We start from the raw sequence: 27,679 nt of genomic DNA, 5'->3' as shown, positions 1-27,679 counted from the left end.
ATCATCTTCCCAAATGCTCCCTGCCTTAACTCATCTGGACTCCAAACCTAAATCCAAGAATTTGACTCTGTGCTGTACCATAGTATGGGAAGGTATTTCATAGTGCAGGAAAGCAGATATTGAACATAGGCACTAGTAGCTGCAGGATGCAGTTTAGCAAGTCAAAGTCAAGCCAAAAAGGGATGGAGCTGCAAAACTGTTCACTGCACTCATCTTCTGCTGGATGCCTATAGAAAACCGAAGAGATAACTGGTGTGAAACATAACAGCTATGAATCAGCTTCTATACAGGTTGTTAAAGAAAACACAACATAGCACAGCTTAAATGAATTAAAATCAACATAACTTTGGATCTTAAAAAAAAAAAGAATATTCATAATGATCCTCAAGAAAATGTAATTTTGCAATTATATATTCTTGGTACTACATTTTTAATATTTGAAAGAATGATCTGGAAGGAAAAATAGGGTAATTCACTGAACAACTTATGAAGATCCTGCTTTTCTGAAGTTTATTAAGCTCAGACTAGAAGTTTTTTTCCCACAGATACACTCTTGTTCAAACCAAAATTACATGAATGCTGTCCTATGACCCATGCTACAGCAGACTTCAGCTTAAATACAGTGTTCTCTGCTGACCTTATTATTGCTGAATCTATGAGCCTATGACATGCCATGCAGTCACGCACTAGCAACGTTTAACAGCGCTCTGTTCCTTGTGTGCTCTTCTTCTGCTACCTCCTGGTGAGGCATCTGTCACTTTCATATGTCCCTCTTGCTGCGTCTTCATATGTGCATGTATACACTGGATTACTACCTAGCCTGCAGTTTGCCTTTGTCTAGGATGAGGACTGCCCTTTCGCATGCCTACATGAGCACAGCAAGGTCACTGAATCTTTGCATCTAACAAAAGGAAAGAGAAAGGAAGATGTGGTAGAACAGGCCTGAGCAGCTAACTTGCAGGTGAAGAAGAGGGCTTGGTGTTGGATAGAAGAAGGTGCCCCTCCCCAGCCTCTCCCCAAAGTTAGCCTTTCAAAAAATGTTTTTAAGCTAAAGAGGATGAAAGAACTAAAAGGCCATTTTTGCATGTTTTTGCCTGTGGTTTTTCCAGGTACAGATTCTGGGAGGAGTTGGGAAGAATGTGTATAGATGGCCAAAATGGATGAGATAGGCTTGAGGAACTGCAAAAGAGTCTGGGGTAACTGTTTCCTTCCTGGAAGTGTCTTGATCATCTCAGGTCTTCCCTGTCCCTGGCAAGGCTCTTCTCAGTTACATTTTCTCCCTATAGGCAGAAAATGATCCTGACCTTAGTTTTCCAAGCAGAAAGCAGAGAGTCCCACTTCAGCTGTCAGACAACATAATCGTTACTGGTCACTGCCTGCAGCTCAACAAAAACCTTTACCAGGAGTTTCTCATCCCTGTAGTCAACTAGAAGTAACCTCACCAAAGCCCCTCCTTACTTTGCCAGTCTCAGAACCAAAATTGATCCACAGGTTGTCTCTGACATAGTTCTTGAAATACGATTTAGGTCCAGCAACTCCTTCTCTCCCAAGAGCCTCCTCTTCTTTAACTGTTTCCCAAGAATTTCCTTTGAGGAACAGCTTCTCTACCTGCTGCCACAGTGCTATGACTTGGTGCTCTTCCCTTCTCTGCCCTCTACATTTTAGACTTCAACCTAGAGTCACATTCAGCTATTAGTGTGTTAATAACCTGCAGATCTCCCTTGTATCTGTCTTTTTAAAACCTCCAGCCCAAAATCTCAAAGGCTTTCTTTAAGATTTTATCACTGACAACACAAAGCCAACACCCCACACTAGACATTCTCCTTATCTTAATGGAGCGCTTCTTATTCCCCTGCCCTCTTCACCCAGCATACACTTGTCCTGAGCACCCTATGGGAGATGGAAACAATTACGGCCACTATGGGGATAGGAGATTTGGAGAAGGATTCTGCAGTGATTTCCTGTGGTGCTAAGAGCTTTTTCCAGAAAGCCACTTTTTTTTTCTTTCCTGAAACAAAATCAGAAGTAGTTGGGATCTGTGTCCCCTTTTCCTCAAATAACCAAATGCTCTTTTCATCACCCCCTACTACAAGAGCTCCACAGATTTTCCACCCAGCAATTCAACCATAGTTTCAGGAGTTGCAGTACTCCCATGAGACATGAGGGAAACAAAATAATGAGAGGAAGAGAAGGCACTGCTGAGTATTTTGCTCATTTACCGAAGGGAGTAGCAAAACTTGTGCTTTACTTGAGTAAAATCAATGAGGGATCAGTACTGAAGCTGACAGTATACAAACCCCATGGCTACCCAGTAATCACGGAGAGGGCTCACTTCTCACATGCCACTCAGAATCAGGGCCAAAGTGTGAGGTTCGGAGAGGTGCCTAAGTCAGCAGGTCATTACATGCTGTGTTCCTTTGGATTCATACCCCTATGAGCTTGGATTAGCTGTTCTATGCAGCCAAAGGGAGTTCTGAGCTAGCAGCTAGCATCTGTAATTCCTGTGTGCTGACCATATTAATGAAAAGCTTCACCTTGCCAGCATAACGCTCCTTAAATTGACCATCTTTGCAGTACTTGTGTCTTTTGATCTACTGCTTCTCATAAAACTGGATAAGCTTTAAGTTCATTATGTTCTTAAAATTATTGCTATGTTCTTAAAATCATTGCTCTGCATTCAGAGAGCAAAACTATTCACCAAATTAGTATGTCGTATCTGAGCTATCTACCTGCAAATTTCTAGTCTCCCCATTTGAGTGCAATTGACTTGCCAGAGCACAATGAATCAGTAATTACAGGCTCCAATTTGCAATAGATTTGTTAAACTTCACTTCCTGCTGTCATGGCCTCAATAGTTATGGACAAAGATACATCCTTGTAATCTGTTCTAGACACATTATATATGCCTCAGTCCTCCAAACATTCAAAGGAAACCAGCTGGAAACACTGCACTTATTGCTATCAGTGAAGACTGTATCCATCTACATAACTGTGCCCTCAAGAGGTTACAGACAGCATGACTTTCATCTCAGTTGTCAGTTCTTTGAAGCAATCCAACAGAGATGTCCGTGAAACATGTTCTGAGAAGCAGCAGTTTGCCAGCCAATGGACTGCAGACCACTGACAGCCACTGCAGAAATGGCTGGCTTTGGGGCGTTGCCTACTTCTTGTTGCCCACCACCAAACTGTGTTAGAAAAAGCTAAAATTAGCATTGTTTTTCATCTAAGCAATTGCTGTAATGACTACAGAGCTGCCACATGACCATGCATGGGAAAGGAAGCGGTTCCCATAATTGCAAATGGGAGGAAAAGTCTATGATGCAATCTTCCTGGTAGGAACAGAAACTCAGCGTGTATCATCCCCAAATCATCTTAAAATACATGCATGCTCTGTAGCCAGGATTATCTGAAATAGCAAATACAAACTAAGTGTGTAAGATCAAACGATATCTAAAGAGCCGTTCTGACTCTGCATGGAGCTGCAATTCTTGCAAGTTCTGCCATCCAATTTTTACGATAAGAGCAGATTTATGGTATAAGCATGCATGAATAATTCACTCCCATGAGCTTCCACATACAACTCGGGGAAATCCCAGCTGTAAAACCTTGGCACCGTTTCTGTAGTGCGGGCTGCACTGCCTTTATACAGGTGTTATTCCACTGACCTACCTGGAGTTACTACTCCTTCATACTGCTAGAAGGAAAGGATCAGGCTGCTTGCTTACCACCTCTGGTAAGCAAACCTCTCTGCCACCTCTTCCCAGCAGTAAAAATGCTTCCATTGTGGAAGTTAGTTTTAGCAGCCTTAGTGCTTTGGCTCACCACAGCTTCAGAGGCTTGCAAATCTCACCCACTCATGGGCTTCTCACAACACTCTACTGTCAATTGGCTTAGGTCTTCACCAAGTCCGTGTTTTTAAATCATGCTGAGAAAATTACTTGGATCCTGGACTCATGAAACACTACTAAAGCCATAAACTAGCTACCCTGAGCATGTCTTTATGCTGGTTTTTAACTTCAAGAGAAATATAGTTTATTTCAGTGCTCACCCTCCACCACTAGAACAGGAGCAGGGTCTTGGTACAGGTGACTCAGACAGAAAGAAAGTGAAACTGCCTAGCCGTCTCCTTGCCCTAACACAAAATAGCATCACTCAGTGGGCTGCTTATTACCCCAGGGTTTTTTCTTCATATAAAGATAGGACAGGGTTCTCCCCCCCCATCAAAATGCATATATATATATATATATATATATATATATATATATATATATGTGATAGTTATATTTGGTTAGATCTCCAAGTGGAGACCAATCAGAATTAGTCACTGTACTGCCACTGAGACGTATTCAAAGCACACGCTGTGGTATATAAGTAAACCTACAGCTGTAGTACAGGGAACAAAGAGCTGGCATTCCTGGGTAGTAAATAAAGTGAACAGCTTGTGGCTATCTTGACATAAAACAACCTAATAATTATAGTGTGTGTTAGACATCTGAATAAATGTAGTCACATCACTTAAACAGTGATACTATACTTATTTATAGCAGCTAAGGATCTGATCAAGGATGTAAGGATCTGATCTTTACCCTAATATGTCCCTTCAGTTCATCCAAGTTACTGGCCTTCACCACCTGGCCTCTCCCTCATGTCCCCACAGCTGTTTTTTAAGCAGGTTAAGAACGGAAAGGTTCTCACTTGGTTCGTTTCATACACACTTCCAGCAGTGCTGAGTGAAATGAGAGACAACCATAAAAGGCAGTAGAGGAGAAAATCAGACATGCAAAGTTGTTGGCAATTTTCATATCACAAGTTCACATTTCTTTGATATGTCACCTACAGAGGACAAGCACTGCCTGTTCATGCCCCTCCAGGCGGGATGGAATGCTGCCTGGTCAGCTGGGAACAAGCTCTGGGAACGCATAGTACAGTCTGAAGGGACCTCTAACCTCCTTGCACAGCAGCCACCATCCCGCCTCAGAGAATGGTGCATGCATCCAGCCTACACCATGTCATGGGGAGCGGGGTTCCTCCCATGTCCCCCAGCCAGCCGCTCACCGATGGAGCTGCCATGTTTGCTGGGACGGCCGTCAGCAGACACAGGATTGGGCGGTCCCGCTCCATGGGCAGGCAGGAGAGCACTGCCCCCAGAGAGAAAAGAGCTAAACTCTAAACCAGATGAGCCAAGCCAGCAGCTGGAAAGAGGGGGGTGGTTATAGCACAAGCCTGTGATGGCTCTGAGTGAAAATAGCTAGACCAAGTGGGCTTGCAGAGTGTCACCAAACAGAAAATCCCCTCCATCCCCTGGATGCCTGCCTGGATCCTATAATGGGGCAGGCTTCAAGAAGCTGTAGCTCTCAGCAGTTAACTCTCCAGCAGCTGTTGCACCTTCTAATTGTCAGACAGATTAAACACAGGAAGGCCTGTGTATTGCAAAGCTGAGGGAAGGGTGAAATGATAGGGTTGGCTTGCTCTGAAGTGCAGAAACTACTCAAAAAGTTGGAGGCAGAGCTGCCCATGGCCAGGAGTGAACTGTGCTGGCATTGTCTGGAGGCTTGGCACAGGGCCCTTTCCTTGCCTCATTTGTCTGCCCTGAGCGGGACAGTAGCAGAGTTTTTGTCCTGTGCTTCCTCGGGGCTGCAGACTTGGGATGTATCCACACTGCCCTTGTGGGCAAGTTTCTGTTCGGTCCCTCTGTAGCCTGCTCCTGCAGGGCATGAGCCAGGGTCCCTAGCTGGGAAGAGACACTGCAGGGCACCCAGAACACTGGCACCTGCACCCAAAGCTCAAGGGAACACATCCCTTTATGGGAGCAAGCACACAGGGGTGGTGGAGCACTTGCACCAGGCAAAAGTGAGTGCCAGCGAGCCGCATGTCACCAATGACAAGAGAGTGATGATTTACTGGGAAAACTGCCCTATAGAAAACACACTCGAGGATCCTGTTTATTGTTTCATACTCTTCAAACACTTCACAGTTACAAATACTCTGTACAATTACAAGCTAAAAAAAGGAGAGGAGGCAATTCTCTCACGCTCATGGACTCAACAAACCTGTGGCACCATCAGAGCACAGCATGGGTCAGGCAGCCTGGCAGGGCTCCTTCTGGGAGATGGTGGGACACCCCTACCAGGGATAAGCAATCCTCCACCTCAAACCCTGGCCACGGACTTGTGTCAGATCTATGCAGATGCAGACAGCAGAGGTGGAGGGAGCTCTGCCAGGGATAGGGTAGGAAGGAGAAAGATGTTCCCACATAACACAGCCTCTCCACTCCAAAACCATAATGCTCCATGGAGCTCTGCAGTCCCATTGCTTCTCCAGGTACTGCCATCCTGGCAGAGCTCTGCTATAAACTACAGCCCACAAAACCACTGTGAAGATGACGGCCCACAGAAGTCAACTTGCCATGCAACTCTCAAAGGCTGCACAATGACCAGGCACGGACTTGAGCACAGGAGAGTGACCAAAGGTGGCTGTGTCTTTGGGCCACATCCAGACAACCAGCTCAACCACCAAGGGAGCCAAGTGGCCTCACTCACCAGCAGAAAGTTTGGCTCATCCCCTCCTTGTCCCCAAGCACCAGTGGAGTCTTCAGACACCCTCATCCCCTCCCCACATGAGCACTTACCCCCCAGGAACTGGATGCCTCCTGCCACCCTGCCCACGGTCCTGGAGATGAGCTCGGACACACAGCATCCCATGAGTGCTGTGAGGGCCACCAAGAGGAGCAGCCCACAGCCCAGGCCCGTCACCACCGTGCAGATCCTCCACTCGGCACTCGGGATGGCCTGGAAGGAGGCATAGCGGCCGCACTGCTCCACCATCACGGTTGTCTGGCGGCTCTCATCCCGCACTGGGTAGGAACACCTCCGGAAAGTGCCGAACGAAACCGATTTCTCCAGCTGAGACCCCAGGAGCCAGTAGGGCATGAAGAAACCCACGCAGGAGGCAGCGGCACAGAGGAAGGAGAGGAAGGCCCAGACAACACCGGCACAGGTGAGGCTGGAGGCCATCTCTGTATTTCCTCCAAGACCCCTCGTGATGGGGAGACAGAAAAGCAGCTGTGTGTTTTAGAGCTGTTTATGGATAATCCGAAGTCTCTCAGCCTTGACAAATCCTCGCGCTGGGAGAAGCTCGGATCCTTACAGCCAGGGGGATGTTTCCTCCCATCATGAAGTCAAAGGTCCCTATAATTAAATAACATAAAAAAAAAAGGAGAAAAATGCAAGTTCAGTAATACATTAGAGAAAAAAATTGTTTACCTGCCAGAGTGCTTTTCCTTCCCACATGACTTTTCATTAAGACATTTCATTTACTGCCCCATCCTTGCAGGCAGCAGCTAGTATTGATGTCAGTGATACCAGCTGCTGGGTCGGTGGGACAGTGGTGGGAAGCAGCCTGGCTTGCACAGGCTGCTGTGTGCATCCAGGAACGCTCTGCAGCCACCTTCAGGGGCTCCCTGTGTACTTGCCTACTCACTGTTCACTGTACATCTTGATCCTTTTCATACGGATAAAGAAAAAAGGCGAGGTCTCATTTATCCTTAGCTATCAGGCCTTCCCCTTGCGATGCCTGGGGAACGTGCTTCCCATTATACCTGTCCCCACAGCTTCAGTGCAAAACTGCTTGCAGTGCCTAAGGCTTTTCAAGATCAGACCTTTGTGGCTGAGGTAAACCTCATCAACACACCCCAAGCAAAGTCTTATGAGGTGACATTTTTCCAGCATTCCCTTACGTTGCTTGCATCTTAAGTGCAAAAAGGAGCCTTTTATCACTTGATGTCCAGAAGTGCCAGGAGCCCAAACTGGCAGGTGAAGACACCACCACATCTTTTGGATTCGCCCCCACACACCCTCAAACAGCACATGATCAGAACAGAAGGGTCTCTCAAAATAGTCCTGTTCACACTCAGCCCAGCTCCTTTGCTTCTTTGCCTCTTCCTGCTCAAATCCAGGAGCCTTAACCTCTCTGCTTCCTCCTCAGACAACTCCCAGCCTCTAAGCTCAGTACCAGTGTGACTAAGTGTGTTTGACTGCCACAGAAACCCACGTGCTACTTCCCAGAGGTTGGGGGTGTTTCTCTTGTTAAATCCACGCTGGATCATTACTCCAACTGTATTTGTAAATTTATGATCATTTCTCACAGTTGCTGCCAAATTAATTCCGATAGCTATTTATACAGGGGCTTTTTCTTCTAAGCGTGATTAGACACCAATCAGTGAATTCAATTCATGTACAGGCAATAAAAACAATACTACTTCAGCACAAGGAGGAAATGTAGAGAAGGAGTCTGTAAGTGAAATTAAGCATGTGCACCACACAAAAGTTTTGTTTACTTTTAAAAACTAAGAAAGACTATAATGTTAAAAAAGGCCTATGCTGCTACTCAAGAAGTATACACCTATTTACAGAAATGCCTTTCAACCTGCAAAACACCAAAACCCTGGGGACAAAAACTTGAGAGAGGGGCATAGGGTGCTTCCATCCTTCCAGAGACACCTTCTTGAGAAGAATCTGCCTGTGTCTTGGCGTGGGACCACATGTCTAAGGCAAAGTGGGTCACGGCACTTGGGGAAGATCATTCCCTAAATCAGGGGAGGAGGTACGGCTGGAAATAAGGCACAACATGAAGGCTCCAGGGGTAGGACTGCGCAACCCGCTGAGTGCGGAGGGGCAGCAGCTCTGCCTCCCGGAGGCTGCCATCCCGCAGCCGGGCGTTTTGCGGGAAGGTGGGCTCTACCCTCCGGTCCCGAAACCCCGCTCCCGGCCCTCCAGGGGTAGGAGGGGGCGGCGGAGATATCCGGCTCCCCCTGAGGGAAGGCGGCGGCCGGGAACCAAAACTCGCTGGGGTGATGCGAGGGGAAGGCTGCGGGGCGAGCGGGCGTCGTGCCCGCGGGACCGGGAGGGTGCGAAGGGGAGCGGAAGTGCAGGAGATGAGGGGGCAGGGGATGCGGGGGGGCGCCGGGGGGGGGGGACAGGGAAGCAACTGGGGGAACTGGGGGTTCGGGAGGAGCAGGCTGGGAGGGGAAGGGGGTCCGGGAGAGAAAGAGAGATGAGGGCGGGGAAGGGCTGGGAAGCAGAGGTGCCGGGAGGGCAGGGGGCCAGGGGGGCCAGGAGGACGTAGAGCCGGGAAGACAGAGGGGCCGGGAAGGGAAAGCGGTCCGGGTGGCAGGGAGATCCGGGAAGAAAGGGGGCCCGGGAGGGGTACGATGCGGGAAGGCAAGGGGATAAGAGGACTGGGGATACGGGAGGAAAAGGGAGTCTGGAGGGTCCAGTGGAACGGACAAGGGATGCGGGGAAGAAGGATCCGGGAGGGGCAGGGGGTCAAGGACTGCAGAAGATGTGGCCGCGCAGGGTGATCACGGGTCGGGAAGGAAAGGAGGTTCTGCGGGATCAGGGAACCGGAGTCATGTAGGAGATGCAGCGCGCAGGGAGTGCGGTAGGTCAGGACTCCGTGACAGGAAGAGGGTTCAGGGGTCCGGGAGGAGCAGGAGAGGTTCGGTGACGGGAGTGCCGCACGGGTCCGGGAAGGTGCCGGGGTGGCGAAGGGCTACTTACTGACACGCCGTGCGCGAGGTTTGCCCGTCGCGGCTGCCAGGAGCACATGGGCGCGGAGCCGGGGCGTGGGGCCGGCGGGTGGCGGCTGCCCCAAGCGACTCTCCCGGCGCGAAGGCGACGCGGGCGCTCCGAGGCGGGCGGGACGGAGACCCTCCCCAGCCCAGGCCGGCCCGGCCCGTCTTCCCCTCCTCCGCACGTTCCTCTCCCTCCTTTTGATTCCTCGGGAGGCAATGCACTCCGCCGCCTCTCCTCCCCCTTTCCCCACCGCCGCCTCCCCGGGCGGGACCTGCCGCGGACGGCGCTGTTGAGGGGCCGCGGACGGGGCCGGGGACTAGCGGCCGGGCGACGGAAGCAGCGGACACACCACGGCGAAGAATGGGGTTCCCCTGAGCCCTCCCGGGGCCGGGTGAAGGTCACTGCTCCGAGGGGTCGGAGCGGGGTGGGGGTCCCTGCTTCCCGAGCCCGGCCGGGGCTGGGGCGGTGGGTCTCGGGGGCCGGAGCGGTGGGTCACGGCTCTCCGAGCCCGGCAGGGGCTGGGCTGTGGGTCTCGGTTCTCGGGGGCCGGAGCGGTGGGTCACGGCTCTCCGAGCCGGGCCGGGGCCGCTCGGTCTGGGGGCGGGAAGCACTGCGGCGGCGCCGGGCTCCTCTCCGCCCGCCGCACCTCGGCGGCTGCCTGCGGGGTGTGGGGAACGGTGGAGCCGCTGCTGGAGCAGAGGGCAGAAGAGGAAAAAGGCGGCAGGGCAGGAGTGTTAGAAGGCCAGAGGAAGGCTGCAGCCCTTACATGGGAAAATACGGCCTAATCTCCTGATGGGGGTGGGCGTGTGTGTGTGTGTGTCTGTCTGTCTGCATTCGAGCTGCTGATCCAGCATTTTGATAGCAACAGTTCGGGAGCCTGGTAGACTACAGCGGGAGTGAATGTGACCACACCACCCAGCAGCTCATCCCGGCTGGGTTAATGCGAGCGGAGAGACAGGAGCTCCAGTCCTTTCCCAGAGTGTCTTCAGTGGGAAAGTTCTGGGGAGGGGTTGCCTTCTGGGGGCGAGGAGGGATGGTGCACATAGAGCCTCTGGGAGAAAGGGAGATTTCCTATTCGGCTTTTTCTTCTCCGCCCTGCAGCTTGAATAAATTCCTTCACAGAGAAGACATTTTTATGCTAGGTTTAAATTGTGTCAGCACCAGACATGCAAAATATCTTTTGTAATGTTTCTTCTTCAGTGCTGGAACATGGTACGTGATTTAAGTACTGATCATTAATATTATTAATGCTAAATGGAAATGAGGTTTATTGCACTCAGCCTGTGTTTACACCATTTAATAGTAACAACAGTCATGTTCAGAATTAAATTACTTAACCACTTTATTGGTTTGGGTTTTTTTTTATAAGACTTTCAATTTTCCCCCATAATGCAAAGTCTTAAAATCAGAACACTACTGAAAATGAATATTTTCTCAAGGGATAAAAAATGGATTGGAATGTATCTAGCAAGATCGAGTTTTCCATACCGACATATCAAGCGTATTCTTTAAGGAAAAGTGCTTCAAATCAAAGAATTAGGTTAAATATAGGCTGAGTGCTAGAATATGTGCAATAATGTGTTTCACAAGGAAGACAATGAAGGCATACTCCCAAAACAGCCATGCTACCCTGGCTACCTCTAGGCTATATCCTCATGGTATACACCTGTATTAGTGAGTAATGTGGATTAGTCTGATCCAATCAGTTGGTGTTGAGGACCTGAATATGTTCACACTTTTCCACAGGGTTTTATTTCTCAGGTTTACTCCAACCTGGGTCTATGGACTGAGGGCCCCATGAGCACTCACAACACGTCAGATGCAGTCCTGGAGCTTGAATTCTGCCTCAGTGCCCTCTGCACCCACTTTGTGTACTCACCACTGCTCAGTGAACTGCAGCCTGGTGAGGCTGATCTGGAGATTTACTTCAAAAGCGTGCCCTTGATCCACACCAAAACATGAATGTGGATGTGCCCACAGCGTGGTGGGCAGAAAGAGAGCTGGTGTGACTTTCCCAAGGCTGAGAGCTGGAGCCTGCTCCACAGCATACCATTCTAGCACCCTCCCCTCAAATCAGCTTTCTGCCTGGTGCCAAGCCTCCACCTCTGAGAGCACATTGGCTCTCAGGTCTTTTCTTTGGCAGGGAGCTGTGCAGTGTTCCATGAGTATAGACACTTCATTTACTGCTTGCATGCCTTCACCTAGCTCAGTCAGGTGTTTTACCTCCTGCTCTTCATTGTACCAGGGCCTGAAATGGCAGGGATACTAAACTCCCTGTGTCACTTGAGCTGTGCTATTGGTGTAAAGAAGGAGAAAAATCAAGTACTGTTATTAACCCCACAATTATTTAAAGACCCAGTCTGACATTCTTTCCTTGGCCAGGGGCCTTGCTTATAATGGAATTTTGATAAATGTGTCTAAATTAGGCATGTGTTGGGATTAGACATGAGTAGAAATTGCTTGGCGTTAAAATTGTGGAAAAACTTTGCTTCACACATGTGAACAGTGGCTCGGTTAAAACTGGCTTTATAAACCTAGGGAGAAGCAAACCAGTATGCATTTCTTTATGCAATTTATACCTTCCATGGTATACACCAAGGTCCCCAAGTCAGTGTTTGCTTGGCTAATGGCATCTCTACAGCAGTTCATTTACTTCCCTTATATGGCCTTTACATTCATGCCCTGAGCTGCTGCCATCTTGCATTCCCTCACAGAAACTGTACGCTGAATTCTACATCTCTCCTGAAGCATCTTATCTTGCCAACTGTCTCTGAATGCCCCCACAAGCTGGCTGCATAACTTCAGCACTTGTAGGGCAATAAGCATTATTTCACCATCCATTTTCTCTCAGAGAAGGAGTTTTGTTTTGATTAGAAACAAACACATTGTGTGTATAAATTGACATCCAAATTCTCATTCCATTTTTTTCCTAAGGTTTACAACACAGCACGCTTCAACTGTATCTGCATTTGCTCCCCTTTCAGAGAACATTGTTCTTAGAAGTATTTCTGCTGGGAAAGTTAGCAGAAATATTTCAATCACATCTAGCCTGTCTGAAAGAAAACGGGAGTTATCATGTGGTGCTTCAGGATCCACAGTCTCTTTTGTAACCACGAAAGCAGATAGACCTCCTCAGAGCAGAGCGATAAAAGTCACGGTCCCCAGGGTCTTCTCTATACTGAAATAGCAGCTGGTTTAAAAACTGGTTTTAGTGTTTTGAAATTTAAGAGAATATGCTTCAGAGTTGGTCAAGGGAACCTGAGTCCCAGATTCCCCACTGCTGGAGCCACTGGAAGTCAGAGTGGATCAAACACCCATGAATACACTGTCAAGAAAACTACCCTGGCAGGGATACGGGGAAATATGCCTATAGATTTTGCCATTTCTCTTCTCCCTAACCCATTGACTAAGCTGCTGTTACAGCTGGGGCCCTACAGACTTGATGGAGCTAATCAGAGCAGCAGAATAAAGGCAGAAAATCCTGTCACTGGACCTAACTCAATCCTCACATCACAGGGAACAATACACATCACAGGCTCGGCCACAGGCTCTTTCATCACAGCATATCCTGTAAGACAATCCACTGTCTATAAAATGCCATAGGGAAATATGTATGTTCCCAAACTATGAGGAAAATGAAGCAGTTACCAAACCTCCATCTTATTCTTCAGTCTTTGACAATAAAAAGAAACAAGACGTTTTTATCTTGCAGACCACCACCTGGTTTTCTCTTGTGTGGTCTGCAGGAGAGTGATCATGCAGACATGGTTCCGAGCATCTTACAAAACTGGATCTTCAGGTCATGTCTGTACTTGATTTCAAATGAAAAAGAAAGGTGTAGGCACAACAATAGACTTGAGGCTACATACTGGGAGCAGCAGAAAGTCAACCCAATTATTCAAATACAGTCACTAAAAACCAAACAGACAAGTATTGCTAGGAAAATCATCTGATAATTAATATATTTGCCTGAAATACGTCCAATCCCAGCAGCTGGGAAAAAACAAAATCAACTAAATAGGCAGAAAAAGAGAACTGCAAGTCTAACACCTGCAAATTTCTCTGAGGAAGGTAAGAACACAAATTCAAGTCAGCACATCCATGTAGTGTCTTTTCCATGTCAAACACATTGCATGTTTTCTACTGTGGAAGGAAATAGACTCCCAAGAACTGGGGCTGACATCGAAACCTGAATCCTGACCTAAAAACTTAGCTCTGAGCAAAAAATCCTCTCTCCACTTCCATTCCAAAAATGCATTATGATTAGTGCTTATTTTTGTGGTGACAATTTTTATAAATCATCTTACTGACAGTATATGAACAGAACACATTTCTGGAGGACAGCTGTCTTACTGGATGTAACGCTGTTGTTAACATCAGTCTGTTAACCAACACACATGCACATACAAACAACTTGTCAGTGTAACATAAGAAAAAGGAAACATTCTTTATTATTTGCCATAAACCCTCCTTATGTTGTTTCAGCTTTAGAAAATTATTACTTATTATCTATTATATAAAAGCCACCAGGTGATCTGCATTTTACAAGGCTCTAAAATAGTAGCTACAGCAAATCAAGCTACTGATTATTTCTTTTGTGCCCTTCTGCTGACAAGCCTGGTGGCTGTGGGAGAGGCCAGAGAGGTTTATTCTGCACCAGCCTCACAGCTGAAGGAAGGAATGCCTGCTCTGCTCTCGCAGACACTGCCAAGGTGACAGCTCTGGGATGACAGGTCCCAGACTCATCCTCCTTCAACAGGGAATTGGCTTAGTCCTGCACAAACTCAGGAAAAATGCAGATGATTTCAATCCTAAATTTCCACTGTCCCCAAGTGGACTTTGAAAAATAATGAATGTCTGGATGATGAATGAGTAATTTCCTGGTAAGAAACTGACAGCATGTTTTCTCTGCATATAGAACCAATACAAATAATTTAATTGTGGCATCTTATTTACCAGAGGAACATCTGTCTGTTTTCCCTTGACACTATTAAATAAAGATGTGGGGAATGTGCCGCAAGCAGGTATTGCCACAGTGTTTTCTTGCATTTCATGGCATGTGTGTTCACAGAAAAAAAGATTTTTTAAGGACGCATGCAACCAGAAGATTTTTCTTTTTAACTTAAAGCCTCAGTTAGGGATCAGCTTTAAAACCAGGGCCAGAAGCGGGCTGCTCCTCAAGTTAGCCCCATAGCGTGCCCAGTGCAGTAGAGGCTGTAGTGGCGCTTGGTGCTGCTAAAGTGGCACTCGCTGGGTGTCCAGGACAGGGAGGGCATGGAGAAGTGGTGGAAAAGGGGACAGGCCAGCCTGCAAGCACAGGGAGGCTTCACACCTCCTGGGCTCTGTGGAAATAGCAGGGGATTTGGTCTTTCTTCCTGCTGAAGCATTTGGTGCAGGCTGCAGACAAAGGCGTGCACATGAAAAGTAGGGGCAGAGAGCAGAGCTTGTTTCTGTTTTACACAAAGTTTGAATGATTTCTAATAGCCCTGTGCCATTATCTTGAGTTTCCTGAGGTGCATTTGCACAACCTGCAACAGTGGCTTTAGTGTCACAGTTTGCATAAACCATGTGTATCTGAGATGGGGATGGAAGGCAGGGCCATGTTCCTCCCCCCAGCCTTTTGCCACAGAACTGGAGCTGAGCTGCTTCGCCCCTTGAGCTCTAGCAATCATTTGCATCTAGGTCACTATATTAGATCACATTCCCAAGGATGACGCTAATGATTTCTGGGGTTTTTAGAAAGGGAAGATGAAAATCCTTTTGTTGGGGACAAAGGCCAATTTGTTCTACAAGTGGAAGCTCATTTACTCCCCATCATACCTCTGAGGTTTGTACAGCTCTCAGGTGGTTCCATGCAGGGTGAACCCTGTCATCTCCCACAGGTTCTTTCACAGGAAAATTGGAATGCCATCTCTTGTCAGCTGAAATGCAAACAGTGCCCACTTTGCCATGTATCAATGTCCAAAACATGTTCTCAGTGGGGGAAGAGCTAAGCTCATTTTTTAAAGCTTTCTAAAAGACTTGTCAATAGAAAATCCAGTATATATAGTATTCATATACCTACATGGCTATGCATTTTTGTATTATAAAAATATACCTCCATATATTACAGATATTGCACAGGGAGTACCTGAGACCCAGACTGGGTTGTAGAGCCCAGTCTACCTGTGCCTGGGGAGCAACAGGTTCCTATTCAGCCACAGTGGGTCAAATCATGTTCTGGCCATGCCTTGTGCTCCCAGGGAGGCTGCAGTGAGCTGAAGCGAGGTGTATCTTGGACTGTGTGTCTGTGTTAAATCTTTTGCTTTGACTCATGTTATCCTTCAAATTAGAAGTTGTTCTTCCTATGTCATTCAAATGCATAGTTTCTTGTTTCCACCAAAAGCTGCATGCTCTGGGAAGAGCTCTTCACTGCATGTAGAAGGGTTCTCTCTGTATTATGTAGTAGCAAAATAACCTAGTCATAGATTGTGCTTCTGCAATATAACTACATATTTCAATATTTCCTGCTGAAATAGCTAATTAGCAAGGTCGTTACAGTTGCCACTTATAAGGGGGAAGATAGTAATTCCATTAATGTGCTCACAGGAACTTCATTTATATTACCTCTTAACCTTTATAAGGATATTATCATTTCAATAATTAATTGCTTTTTGCCATTTAATTTGCAGTTTACCATTTTCAAGGGAAATTACCCATTAAACCAAGGACTATTTTTTTTTAAAACAAAAATTCCTTCACTCAAATATACACCATAAGCTGTCCTTAGAGTAGGTAGGTTGTGAATTTGCCCAGGGAGGTTGTGAATGCTCCATCCCTGGTGGTGTTCAAGGCCAGCTTGGACAGATCCTTGGGTGGCATGGTTTAGTGTGAGGTGTCCCTGCCCATGGCAGGGGGGTTGGAACTAGATGATCCTAAGGTCCTTTCCAACCCTAACTATTCTATGATGCTATGATTCTATATTTGCTAAGCCACTTTCACATTTAAGAAGAGAGGACTCTCTGGTAGCTCTGCATATTGAAGAACTGCCTATTGCTGAGCTCTTTAACCATCTAAAGGAAAATGAGGCAGAATGTGGCAGAGGCAGTGATGAAGAGGACAAATTCAGGAAGGCATTGCATCCTTCCTATCTGATGCAGTGAGAGTTGTCTTTCCTCTTTCTTTGCAACCATCTTATTTCTTCTAATTTACACTGCAATACCCATCCATGAATCCTTCTGTTAACTTCAGTGACTGAAAAAAGAAAGGAACTTTGGTTCAACCATGTAAAACACAAAAACTCTGGCCATGAATCACCAAGAGCTTAAGCACATCTTCAGGCCTTTGCCCAACACTTTGGAGAATGGAGCTCAATACACATATTCCTGCTCACACACAAGTCTCTCATAAAACAGCTATTCATTTCCATGAATCAGACACAATCTGATATCCCTGTGGTGGTATGCTGGCATAATATCTCCACTACTGATAATAGAAATTGTGTCCAAATCCCATCATGCTAAAAGAAAATTGGATTAATATTGGTATCTGAGAAGGTGAGTAATGCATCCCAAGTAGACGTATCTCTGGCAGAGTGGAACATATATCTCTGAGAGACGGATTTAGAATCATAGAATTACAGAATCGTTAGGGTTGGAAAGGACCTTAAGATCATCTAGTTCCAACCCCCCTGCCGTGGGCAGGGACACCTTACGCTAAATCATATCACCCAAGGCCTCGTCCAACCTGGCCTTGAACACTGCCAGGGATGGAGTATTCACAGCCTCCCTGGGCAACCCATTCCAGTGCCTCACCACCCTAACAGGAAAGAATTTCCTTCTTATATCCAACCTAAACTTCCCCTGTTTAAGTTTTAACCCATTACCCCTTGTCCTATCACTACAGTCCCTAATGAAGAGTCCCTCTCCAGCATCCTTATAGGCCCCCTTCAGATACTGGAAGGCTGCTATGAGGTCTCCATGCAGCCTTCTCTTCTCCAGGCTGAACAGCCCCAACTTCCTCAGCCTGTCTTCATACAGGAGGTGCTCCAGTCCCCTGATCATCCTTGTGGCCCTCCTCTGGACTTGTTCCAACAGTTCCATGTCCTTTTTATGTTGAGTTCACCAGAACTGCACACAATACTCCAGGTGAGGTCTCACAAGAGCAGAGTAAAGGGGCAGGATCACTTCCTTCAACCTGCTGGTCATGCTCCTTTTGATGTAGCCCAGGATACAGTTGGCTTTCTGGGCTGTGAGTGCACACTGAAGCCGGCTCATGTTCATTTTCTCATCAACCAACACCCCCAAGTCTTTCTCTGCAGGGCTGCTCTGAATCTCTTCTCTGCCCAACCTGTAGCTGTGCCTGGGATTGCTCTGACCCAGGTGTAGGACCTTGCACTTGTCATGGTTAAATTTCATAAGGTTGGCATCAGCCCACCTCACAAGCATGTCAAGGTCCCTCTGGATGGCATTCCTTCCCTCCAGGGTATCAACCGAACCACACAGCTTGGTGTCATCGGCAAACTTGCTGAGAGCACACTCAATCCGACTGTCGATGTCAGCGATGAAGATGTTGAACAAGACCGGTCCCAACACTGATCCCTGAGGGACACCACTCATTACTGGTCTCCAGCTGGACACTGAGCCATTGACCACAACTCTTTGCTTGCAGCCATCCAGCCAGTTCTTTATTCACCAAGTGGTCCATCTATCAAATTGTTGTCTCTCCAATTTAGAGACAAGGATGTCATGGGGGACAGTGTGGAACACTTTGCACAAGTCCAGGTAGATGACATCAACTGCTCTACCCCTGTCCATCAGTTCTGTAGCCCCATCATAGAAGGCCACCACATTGATCAGGCAGGATTTCCCCTTGGTGAAGCCATGCTGGCTGTCACCAAGCACCTTGTTGATTTTCATGTGCCTCAGCATGCCTTCCAGGAGAATCTGCTCCAAGATTTTGCCAGGCACAGAGGTGAGACTGACTGGTCTGTAATTCCCTGGGTCATCCATTTTCCCCTTCTTGAAAATGGGGGTTATATTTCCCTTTTTCCAGTCATCGGGAACTTCACCTGACTGCCATGGTTTCTCAAATATGATGGACAGTGGCTTCGCAACTTCATTCACCAGCTCCTTCAGGACCCACGGATGGATTTCATCAGGTCCCATGGACTTGTGCATGTGCAGATTTTTAAGATGGTCTCGAACCAGTTCCTTTCCTACAGTGGGCGCAAGGTCTTCATTCTCGCAGTCCCTGCGTCTGCCTTCCAAGACTTGGGTGGTGCAGTCAGAGCCTTTGGCAGTGAAGACCGAAGCAAAGAAGTCATTCAGAACCTCAGCCTTCTCCAAATCCTGTGTAGCCAGTTCTCCTGAGAGCTTCCTGAGGGGGCCTACATTCTCCCTAGTCTTTTATTTTTTGCATGAGAAGATGGAGAGATGACAAAATCAATAAAGAAAGGAGGCACATAAGAAGAGGAAACAGAAGTAGCAGGTATGAACTGGACAGCACCATTGATTTATGAATGAAAAGCTAAAAGTTTTTCTGTTTCAGGTGCAAAAATCAAATAGCCTTGGGCAGTTCTACCTTTGCAGCTGAGAAGTCCATGGTATGTCACCCAAAAAAATATACATCTTGATGATATGTCACATGCCTACAGGTGCCAAGTAGATCATTTTACTGTGACAGACATTTCATTTATTTAATTGTAAAATAACTCCCCCTTCCCCATACGCATAAGGAGAGTCTGGGCTTAAAACAGGATTCAAGCACAATGTTTCATTTCTGCAGCACAGAAGCTGGGACATACGCTCAGTATTATTTGCAGAGAAATCAAAAGCCACAGTCAGACCAATAAGGATGGAAAAACTTAAGTGTCTAGTTAAGTACCCATCACACAGGTTTTCTATGAAACCAGTTTAGAGGACTAGATAGGAATCTCAGGATGAGGCCTTCTGAAAGTGCCTTTCTTTTACTCCTCCGATAGGATGGTTAACTATGGGCTTCACCCTTGACCTTTACATGGTAGAAGACTGGTGAGATGTACCCTACCATAAGTACTTAATTTTGTCTTCAAGTCTTCAGGTATCCAAATTGAAGACAGCGAGAAGAGATTCAGACTTAGTATTCAGAACTTCCTATATCAGATGTGAGTCAGCAATCACATCATTAGTAGAGCAGCAAAATAATCTTTTTGACTGGTGAAAGGAAAGTCTAGCTCCATGCCACCATGGGCATTTCTTGCCATAAGCTTTCCACAATGAGGCACAAATATTTCTTGGAGACAGTCTGTTAGTTTTTGCCAGTTAGTGCTGCAATCTGCGATCTGCAAGCTGGTTAAGGCATCTGATGCTTCTCTTTAAGGTGTTACTGTGTCAGTTTCATTAAGATTCATGGGGTTATCACACAAAATGCTAGTATGGAAGAGAAGTAGAAAGAAGCCACTGATCATCAAAATTAACATTATAATATCCTTTCAATACCTCCAGATTAGCAGTTCACTAAACATGACATTTGCTTTTTGAAAGGCATGTGCTCTGCATGAACAACGTTTTCATGTCTCGTTGTTTAAGGGAAGTTGACAATGATAGGTGATGTATAAACAGGCTGAAGATATTCTGAAGAGAGCTCTACCTGCATGGACAGGAAAGTCCTTGCTAATTGCATGCAAAGGAAGCTCAGGGCCTCCACTGGAGAACTTACAGTCTTTTGTAATTAATGCTGTAATTGGAGCTTGCTGGAAATGCTCCTTGAGCTCCTGCCAGGGAATGTGAGTGCTTCAGAAAGCTGTTGACGCCATGCCGTACACCATCTGAAACAACCTCCTCAGCTGCAGTAGATGACATAGAGCTCCTGGGTTGGCAAAACTCTCATCTGAGCAGCGAAATGCACAAAGCTTTTCCCTTCCAATGTTATCACAGTGACATCAGTACCATTCAGCCATCTGACAGCTGCATCACCCAGGGTGGCAAGGCTGAGCTGTCCTCCCTCTACATTTTAGTGCAGGCAGCCCAACATCATGCTCCTGCCAGCTGTCCTAGAGCCACCCAGCAGGGTCTGGGACAGGCTAGGTCACCACCATGATGTCTACTCTTGGCAGAGGTGACCAGGCTCATTCCAGCCCCACTATTTCAGATTGAAAATGGATAAATATACGCCAGAGAAGTCGAAGCTTAGAACTTCCTGTGATCTTTGCCTTCACTTGGGAACATAATTATTGGCTTCCAGTGCACCAGCACTACTCATGGGGATGCCAGTCATGTAATAATATCATGAAGGCAGAAATGACCACCAGAAAGGGGTGGCAGGTAATTTTAGCTAGAAACCGCAGGCTTAAACACATTTCTTCTGGAGGTGAGCAGATCTTTGCAGAGAAATTATTTGCAACTCATCTGCAGTGACTGCGACCAGTGTCAGCTGTTAAGTAATAAGTTATTTTTATCCACTGCAGCTCTACAGCATCTCTGAGGGTGATGGCATCTCGCCAAGGCTTTGGAAGTGCTGCATGAGCTGACACACAAAGACAAATGGTGGAGGCAAGCCTGGAGGACATTTCTGACTCAACTTTACAGAGGAAATCAAATCCAAATATACCAGGTATCACCACACTGTTGCTGCTGAGAAGTTGTTTTGCTTCTCTCCTGATAGGTGTCAGAGAGTGTGACTTCTGGCATTTTGGAAACTTTTAACTTTTCCTGCTGTAGCAATAAAGTTCCATTAAATTGACCCAAACAGAATTGGTATGAACGCTATGAAAACCTGCTTATGACATCCTTACATGTAAAATCAGGTTGATATTGTAAGGCTGCTATGAAAATTGCCATGATTGTCAGTATTTTTATATGACTTGCACTAGCAACATCCCTAAGTTGCAGTTTCACAAGATGATGGCTATTGTGGTGAAGCTGCCCCATCTTTGCCTCTCTGCCGCACCATTGCTTGTCCCCTCAAGAGTTCCTTGTGCCCTCATGGTTCCAGATTCACTTTGCCTGATAAAATTGATAGCCACCATTTAAAAGGGAAGTCCTATCCCCCAGTATTGCTGGCAATATACTCTTGTCTCTCCTGTGCCAATATGAACATTTGTGCAGGATTTGCTGGGTTAGCAAGATGAGAAATCTATCATCATCTTATGCAACTACATCTCAAGGAACAACTACCAGATCCAGTACAGCAGTTATTAATGCTAATGACTGTACTTTGGATAGTGACTATGGTAAGGAAATAGGCTGGAGCTGAGAGAAGCCAGTCATACTACCCTGCTTGTGTGGCAGAAGTGTGTGTGTGGCTAGGTACATAAAGGGCAAGATGGCAACAACAGGAGTTTAAAAGAAGCTTTGGAAAAGACAAATAGGTTTCAGAGACCAGCCAGTCAATGAAATAGAGAGAATGAAATGGAAAAGGCTACAAAAATGTACTTCGTTATAGATTTTGTTACTATATACGTTGTCTTGCAAAGCAGAGTAATATTATGTTGAAATTCTGTATTAATCCTGAATGGCAGAAATATACGTTACATTTATCATGTGTCTTCAGTGACTTGAACTATAAACACAAAGCAACATGGTGATTGGGTTCCTGGGATAACAGGAACACCTAAGCTATGCAGGCATTTCAGTGAGAAGTAGCCATGGTTCACCACTTGCTGTGGTGGCTTAAGGCAGTGGTCTGGATTTCCATTAAGGGATCGCAATGTCACAGAACTCTGCTAAGCTTGCATCAATCATGGTTTGTGTTAAAACTTGTGCTGCTGATGTATTTACTCAAAAGGCATTTTTTCTAATGCCATAATTCCTATGATTTATTAGTTATACCTTTGGCTTCTCATGATCCATGTCATGGCCATGTCATAATCCCATAAATGGCCTTGTGCTGATTAGCTGATATGGAGGCACTGCCCATTAATTTAGGTATTCATCAGATTTTCTTCACTAGAGACTGACCTCATGTGAGATCAAGACATAGCAAAGTGTACTGTTTCTCTGCATGATGGTGAATAATTGTAATATTTGTTCAGTTGTTTGGGTTACTTTTATTTCATTTGTAAAACAGAACATGTTCCAGAGATGTTTTGCCAGCAGGATATAGGCAGTCATTGCTTGAAGAGAAAGAATAGCAGGCCTGGAAAACACCATTACCATTATATCATGTGTTAATATATTTATAGATAAATATATTTATTCTATATATATAAATATGTGTTAATATACCATGTGTTTGCTTGTGTCTGGCTTTTACTTTTTTAATTATTATTTTTCCCCAAAATATTCTTCATCATTGCTATATTGTTATTATAATCATAACAATAATCTCCTGTATTACATATCTGCATAGTAATTAGCACATGCAAACTAAGATAAGCTTTATACCTCAGCCACAGAGACACAGTGTCACTAAGGTGATGTTGTCAGTCAGCCACAAGCAGATATTAGTTCTTCACCATCTAGGCTATTTGTTTCCTTTTTTCTAGGTGATAATTTGGACCCTTACTGAAGTGAGTGGCAGTGCCATCACCAAGGCTATTGACCTTGCCCAGGATGTGGCCATGTAGTTGGATGACCACTTCCTTAGAGAAGTCCTGTATCCTCTAGAGTTCTAGGGACACATATATTTGGATCAAACCCTATTAGTTTTGCTGACACAGTGCTTCCCTTGAAATCAGTGGTTGGGGGTATCTTTAGCAGAAGATGAACAGGAAGATTTCATGGGTTTGGTATGCATTAAAGTGCATATTGTACTGCTTGTGTTATCTTTTCAGTGAGTTATAACAAACAGCCCTCCAACCAGGTGGCTGATTCAGCATCACATATATTATAGCCATTACTGCTGACTGTGAGGCATGACAATAAATCCTCAAGTGAAATAGCATGAGCTAACAAAAAATTTGAGAACTGTACATTCCTCTGGACCTTCAAGGGACACAGACAGGTTTCACTACATGACTACAGGTTGCTGTCAGGGTGACCTTTGGCCAAATCAGTCACAGAGTCATACCTTAATTTGCAGAATGGGATCAGCACTGTCTGAGCTTTAGAAAAACTGTTAGCTCAAGGAATGGGCTGATGTGGTGTGGTGGAAAGTATCTACAATATTAACCTCTCAGAAAATAAATGATCAAAAAATATAACTCTAATTGACTTGAAGACACAGAACATTTTCCTGTACTCCTGCGTATCAGCTGGATTTTCTAGCCCAACCACAGCACACAATGCTGGAAAAAGCTAATGAATAATTTGACGGCAGAGAATCAGTGAAGAATGTAAGGCAATGATGGATCTCATCTGGGTTATGTTGTGTGCAGTGGAGAGCCTGGCAAAGCTGATTTCCACTCACCTGACCATCTATACGGCCTGCAGCATAGAGAGCTATTATCGCTTTCAGAAGGCTAGCATAGCTGAGCAGCAAGCTACTGTAACCAGCTTCCTGCAGATGAGGATTTTTTTCTGTAGCTGCATCCAATATTCCTAAAAGAAGAACAAAAGATAAGCCTTGGTGTCCTCATGCAAATACTTCTTTCAGTTGTGGGAGGTTAAAAAGTGCTCCCATTATTACTTCTTCTTATGCACACATAAATGCATGCTGTTTCAGAATCCTATCAGTTCCTGATAGCCCTATGTTACGTGAGCTAGAAGCATTCTGGCTCATGAAACACATTCTTGCAAAAATGCACACCGTTCAATGAGCATCTGAAAGCACAACTGGGTGCTTAAAAAGAAAATTCATGTCCCAACTGATAGAGGAGAATATTTGTTGCTCCTTGTATATTTATAGTATAACTTGCTGGATGAGCCTCAGCAATGGTCTTCACTTTTCTGACACCTGCGGTTCAGATATTCAGGTCTTGTTGACTTCAAAGTGTGCCTTCCCTCTGTCAACTCATTCAACAGGTTAGCAGCATTTGAAATGTTCAAACTACTAACAGCATCCAATTTATAGCTCAGAGGGAATCTTTCTAATAATAGGATTTTCTTGACATGCTTACATACTAATTGCTCACACTTGTGATGACTGCATACTGTTTTATCTCTTCTGACATGGAGAAGGGAGATCCTGTCTCCCAGAAGCTTAGTCAGAAGTAAAGGACATCTAAGAGAAAATAACATCAGTGTAATGGGGTGGAAGAACAGAAACTAAGGGAAACAAGTGTCTGAAAATACTTGAAAACCTGCTTGCTGACTAGCTGAGAGTAGAAACAAGTCACTGCACAGGCTGTTCAGAAAACCTGGCCTTTTATGTAGTGGATCCATGTGAGGAAGCAAACAAAAATAAAAATTAAATAGAAAAATATCCTATCACTGTCCCCATCATGCTAAGATTTTAGGAAGGCGGCTCTGATCATATAATTTTTTCATGGATAAATGAATCAAACTAAAAGAAAAAGTGAATTAAAACATTCAGAAGATCAGTGCTCCATCTTGGGCAAAGGCTACTTGATCTGCTTGCAGTTCTTTTCAGGAAAAGCCTACAGAAGAACAATGTGAAGTCTCCAAACTCCTCAAGGGGTAAGCTACTGCTTGAGACTGCTTTTTGATCAACACACCATCAGACAAACGGAAAAAGACTTTAATTTGCATATGCAAGGTGCTGTTGTTTTCAGAGCTAATATCATGGTGGGACCCTTGTGTTTTTATGTAAGAGCTGTGTGCTGTAGGCCTTCTATGATGGGGCCACAGAACTGATGGATAGGGGCAAAGCAGTTGACATGAACTACCTTGACTTGTGCAAAGCATTCAGCACTGTCCCGCACGACATCCTTGTATCTGAACTGGAGAGATATAATTTGATGGATGGACCACTCAGTGGATATAGAAATGGCTGGAAGGCAGCATGCATAGAGTTGTGGTCAATGGCTCAATGTCCAGTTGGAAAACAGTAACGAGCGGTGTACCTCAGGGATCGGGATTGGGACCAGTCTTGTTCAACATCTTCATCAGTGACATGGACAGTGGGATTGAGTGCGCCCTCAGCAAGTTTGCAGATGACACCAAGCTGTGTGGCTCTGTTGATACCCTGGAGGGAAGGAATGCCATCCAGAGGGACCTTGACACGCTTGTGAGGTGGGCTGATGCCAACCTTATGAAGTTTAACCATGGCAAGTGCAAGGTCCTACACCTGGCTCGGAGCAATCCCAGGCACAGCTACAGGTTGGGCAGAGAAGAGATTCAGAGCAGCCCTGTGGAGAAGGACTTGGGGGTGTTGGTTGATGAGAAATTTAACATAATCCAGCAGTGTGCGCTCGCAGCCCAGAAAGCCAACCGTATCCTGGGCTGTATCAAAAGGAGCGTGACCAGCAGGTCCAGGGAGGTGATCCTGCCCCTCTTCTCTTGTGAGTCCCCACTTGGAGTATTGTGTGCAGTTCTGGTGTCCTCAACATAAGAAGGACATGGAGCTATTGAAGCAAGTCCAGAAGAGAGCCGTGAGTATGATCAGGGGACTGGAGCACTCCCGTATGAAGACAGACTGAGAAAGTTGGGGCTGTTCAGCCTGGAGAAGAGAAGGCTGCATGGAGGCCTCATAGCAGCCTTCCTGTATCTGAAAGGGGCCTATAAGGATGATGGAGAGTAATTCTTCATTAGGGACTGTAGCGATAGGACAAGGAGTAATGGATTCAAACTTAAAACAGGGGAAGTTCAGGTTAGATATAAGGAAGAAGTTCTTTACTGTGAGGGTGGTGAGGCACTGGAATGGGTTGCCTGAAGAAATGGTAAATGCTTCATCCCTGGCAGTGTTCAAGGCCAGGTTGGACAGAACCTTTGGCAACATGGTTTAGTGTGAGATGTACCTGCCCATGGCAGGGGGGGTTGGAACTAGATGGTCTTAAGATCCTTTCCAGCTCTGACCAATCTATGATTCTATAATTCTTTCCATGGCACCTGGCCTTCATCTGCATATCAGGTTTTCGTCCTTTGGAAACGCTCACAGATATCCCTTCATTGCACCTCAGTGCTTGAGATGGGACATGTCATGGCTGCAGAACAAAAGCGGGACATGCAGCCAGGCTTCAGGGGATGTTTGCGCCAAACCATTAGAGTGGCAAGGCTACAGGCCTCTGTCCAGGCTGTCCTGGGGTGTGGAGGCTGATGCTACTATGGCAGGGGATGTGGATCCCACCACGACCCTGGTTCATGGAGCCACATCTCTGCACCATGGTGAAAGGCAGCTCTGCTACTCTTAATCCACAAGGAGACCTCAGAGGTAGAACCTCTGTGGCAGTAAATGCACAGGCAAAACAAGACACCCTCCTCATTTTGACACGTTTTTCCTGTCATTGCTATTAGCTTCTGCAGTAAAGAATCAAAATGATTTGGGTTGGGGGGGACCTTAAAGATCATTAGTTTCAGCTCCCCTGCCATAGGCAGGGACACTTTCCACTAGACCAGGTTGCTCAAACCCCGTTCAACCTGGCCTTGAATACTTTCAGAGTCATTTGTTTTTCCTTTTTAGTTATGATTGTAACAAAAGCATTTATTTCATGCATTAAATCACAGAATCACGGAATCAACCAGGTTGGAAAGACCTCTAAGATCATCAAGTCCAACCAATACCCCATGAATGCCAAGTCCACCAGGTCACTAAGAGCCTCCTCTACAGTTTTTGAACACTTCCAGGGATGGTGATTCCACCACTTCCCTGGGCAGCCTGTTCCAGTGCCTGAGCACCCTCTCTGTAAGAAATCTTTCCTAATATCCAATCTAAACCTCCTCTGGTGCAGCTTGAGGCTGTTACCTCTTGTCCTATGATTTGTTACTGGGGAGACCAACCCCCACCTCATTACAACCTCCTATCGGGTAGTTGTAGAGACCGATAAGGTTTCCGCTGAGCCTTCTCTCCTCCAGACTAAACAACCCCAGCCCCTTAGCCATTCCTTATCAGACTTGTTCTCTAGACTCTTCACCACCTTCACTGCCCTTCTCAGGACCCACTCCAGCAACTCAGTATCTCTCTTGTATTAAGGGGCTCAGAACTGAACACAAACCACAGCTATCCGACCTCAGGAAGTGAACCCTCTTTCTTATGACCATTTCAAAATGATTTATTTAGTCTCCCAAATGCCACCTGTACCAGCGATCCAACCTCCTCGCATTCAACGGCCGCGGGCCGACGCCTTAGGCCAGGCCGGAACCAAAGCGTTA

The 27,679-nt window shown here is 46.1% G+C and overlaps 1 protein-coding gene and 1 long non-coding RNA gene across 2 annotated transcripts in view; one reads left to right on the top strand and one right to left on the bottom strand.

Annotated features, from left to right (window-relative positions):
- LHFPL6 (LHFPL tetraspan subfamily member 6) overlaps positions 1–9,902 on the bottom strand; it is a 139,806-nt gene extending 129,904 nt beyond the window's left edge. Inside the window, exons 1-2 of the mRNA XM_062614976.1 lie at positions 9,558–9,902; positions 6,629–7,187 (exon numbers count right to left, since the gene is read on the bottom strand). Coding sequence (XP_062470960.1) covers positions 6,629–7,013 — 385 coding nt within the window. The 5' untranslated portion in view covers positions 7,014–7,187; positions 9,558–9,902. The remainder of the gene's footprint in view (positions 1–6,628; positions 7,188–9,557) is intronic.
- A 190-nt stretch (positions 9,903–10,092) lies between these two features.
- Positions 10,093–12,472, top strand: LOC134161806 (uncharacterized). The gene is made up of 2 exons (XR_009964097.1): positions 10,093–10,784; positions 11,319–12,472. It is a non-coding gene; the product is annotated as an uncharacterized LOC134161806 (long non-coding RNA).
- Positions 12,473–27,679: the final 15,207 nt, after the last annotated feature.

This window comes from Pezoporus occidentalis, unplaced genomic scaffold (assembly GCF_034315485.1).
Source record: "Pezoporus occidentalis ecotype Australia unplaced genomic scaffold, CSIRO_AGI_Poc_V1 ctg18, whole genome shotgun sequence".
Taxonomy (NCBI): Eukaryota; Metazoa; Chordata; class Aves; order Psittaciformes; family Psittacidae; genus Pezoporus; species Pezoporus occidentalis.
The sequence above is the reverse complement of the archived record's forward strand: the minus strand, read 5'-3'. Positions and strand labels throughout refer to the sequence as shown.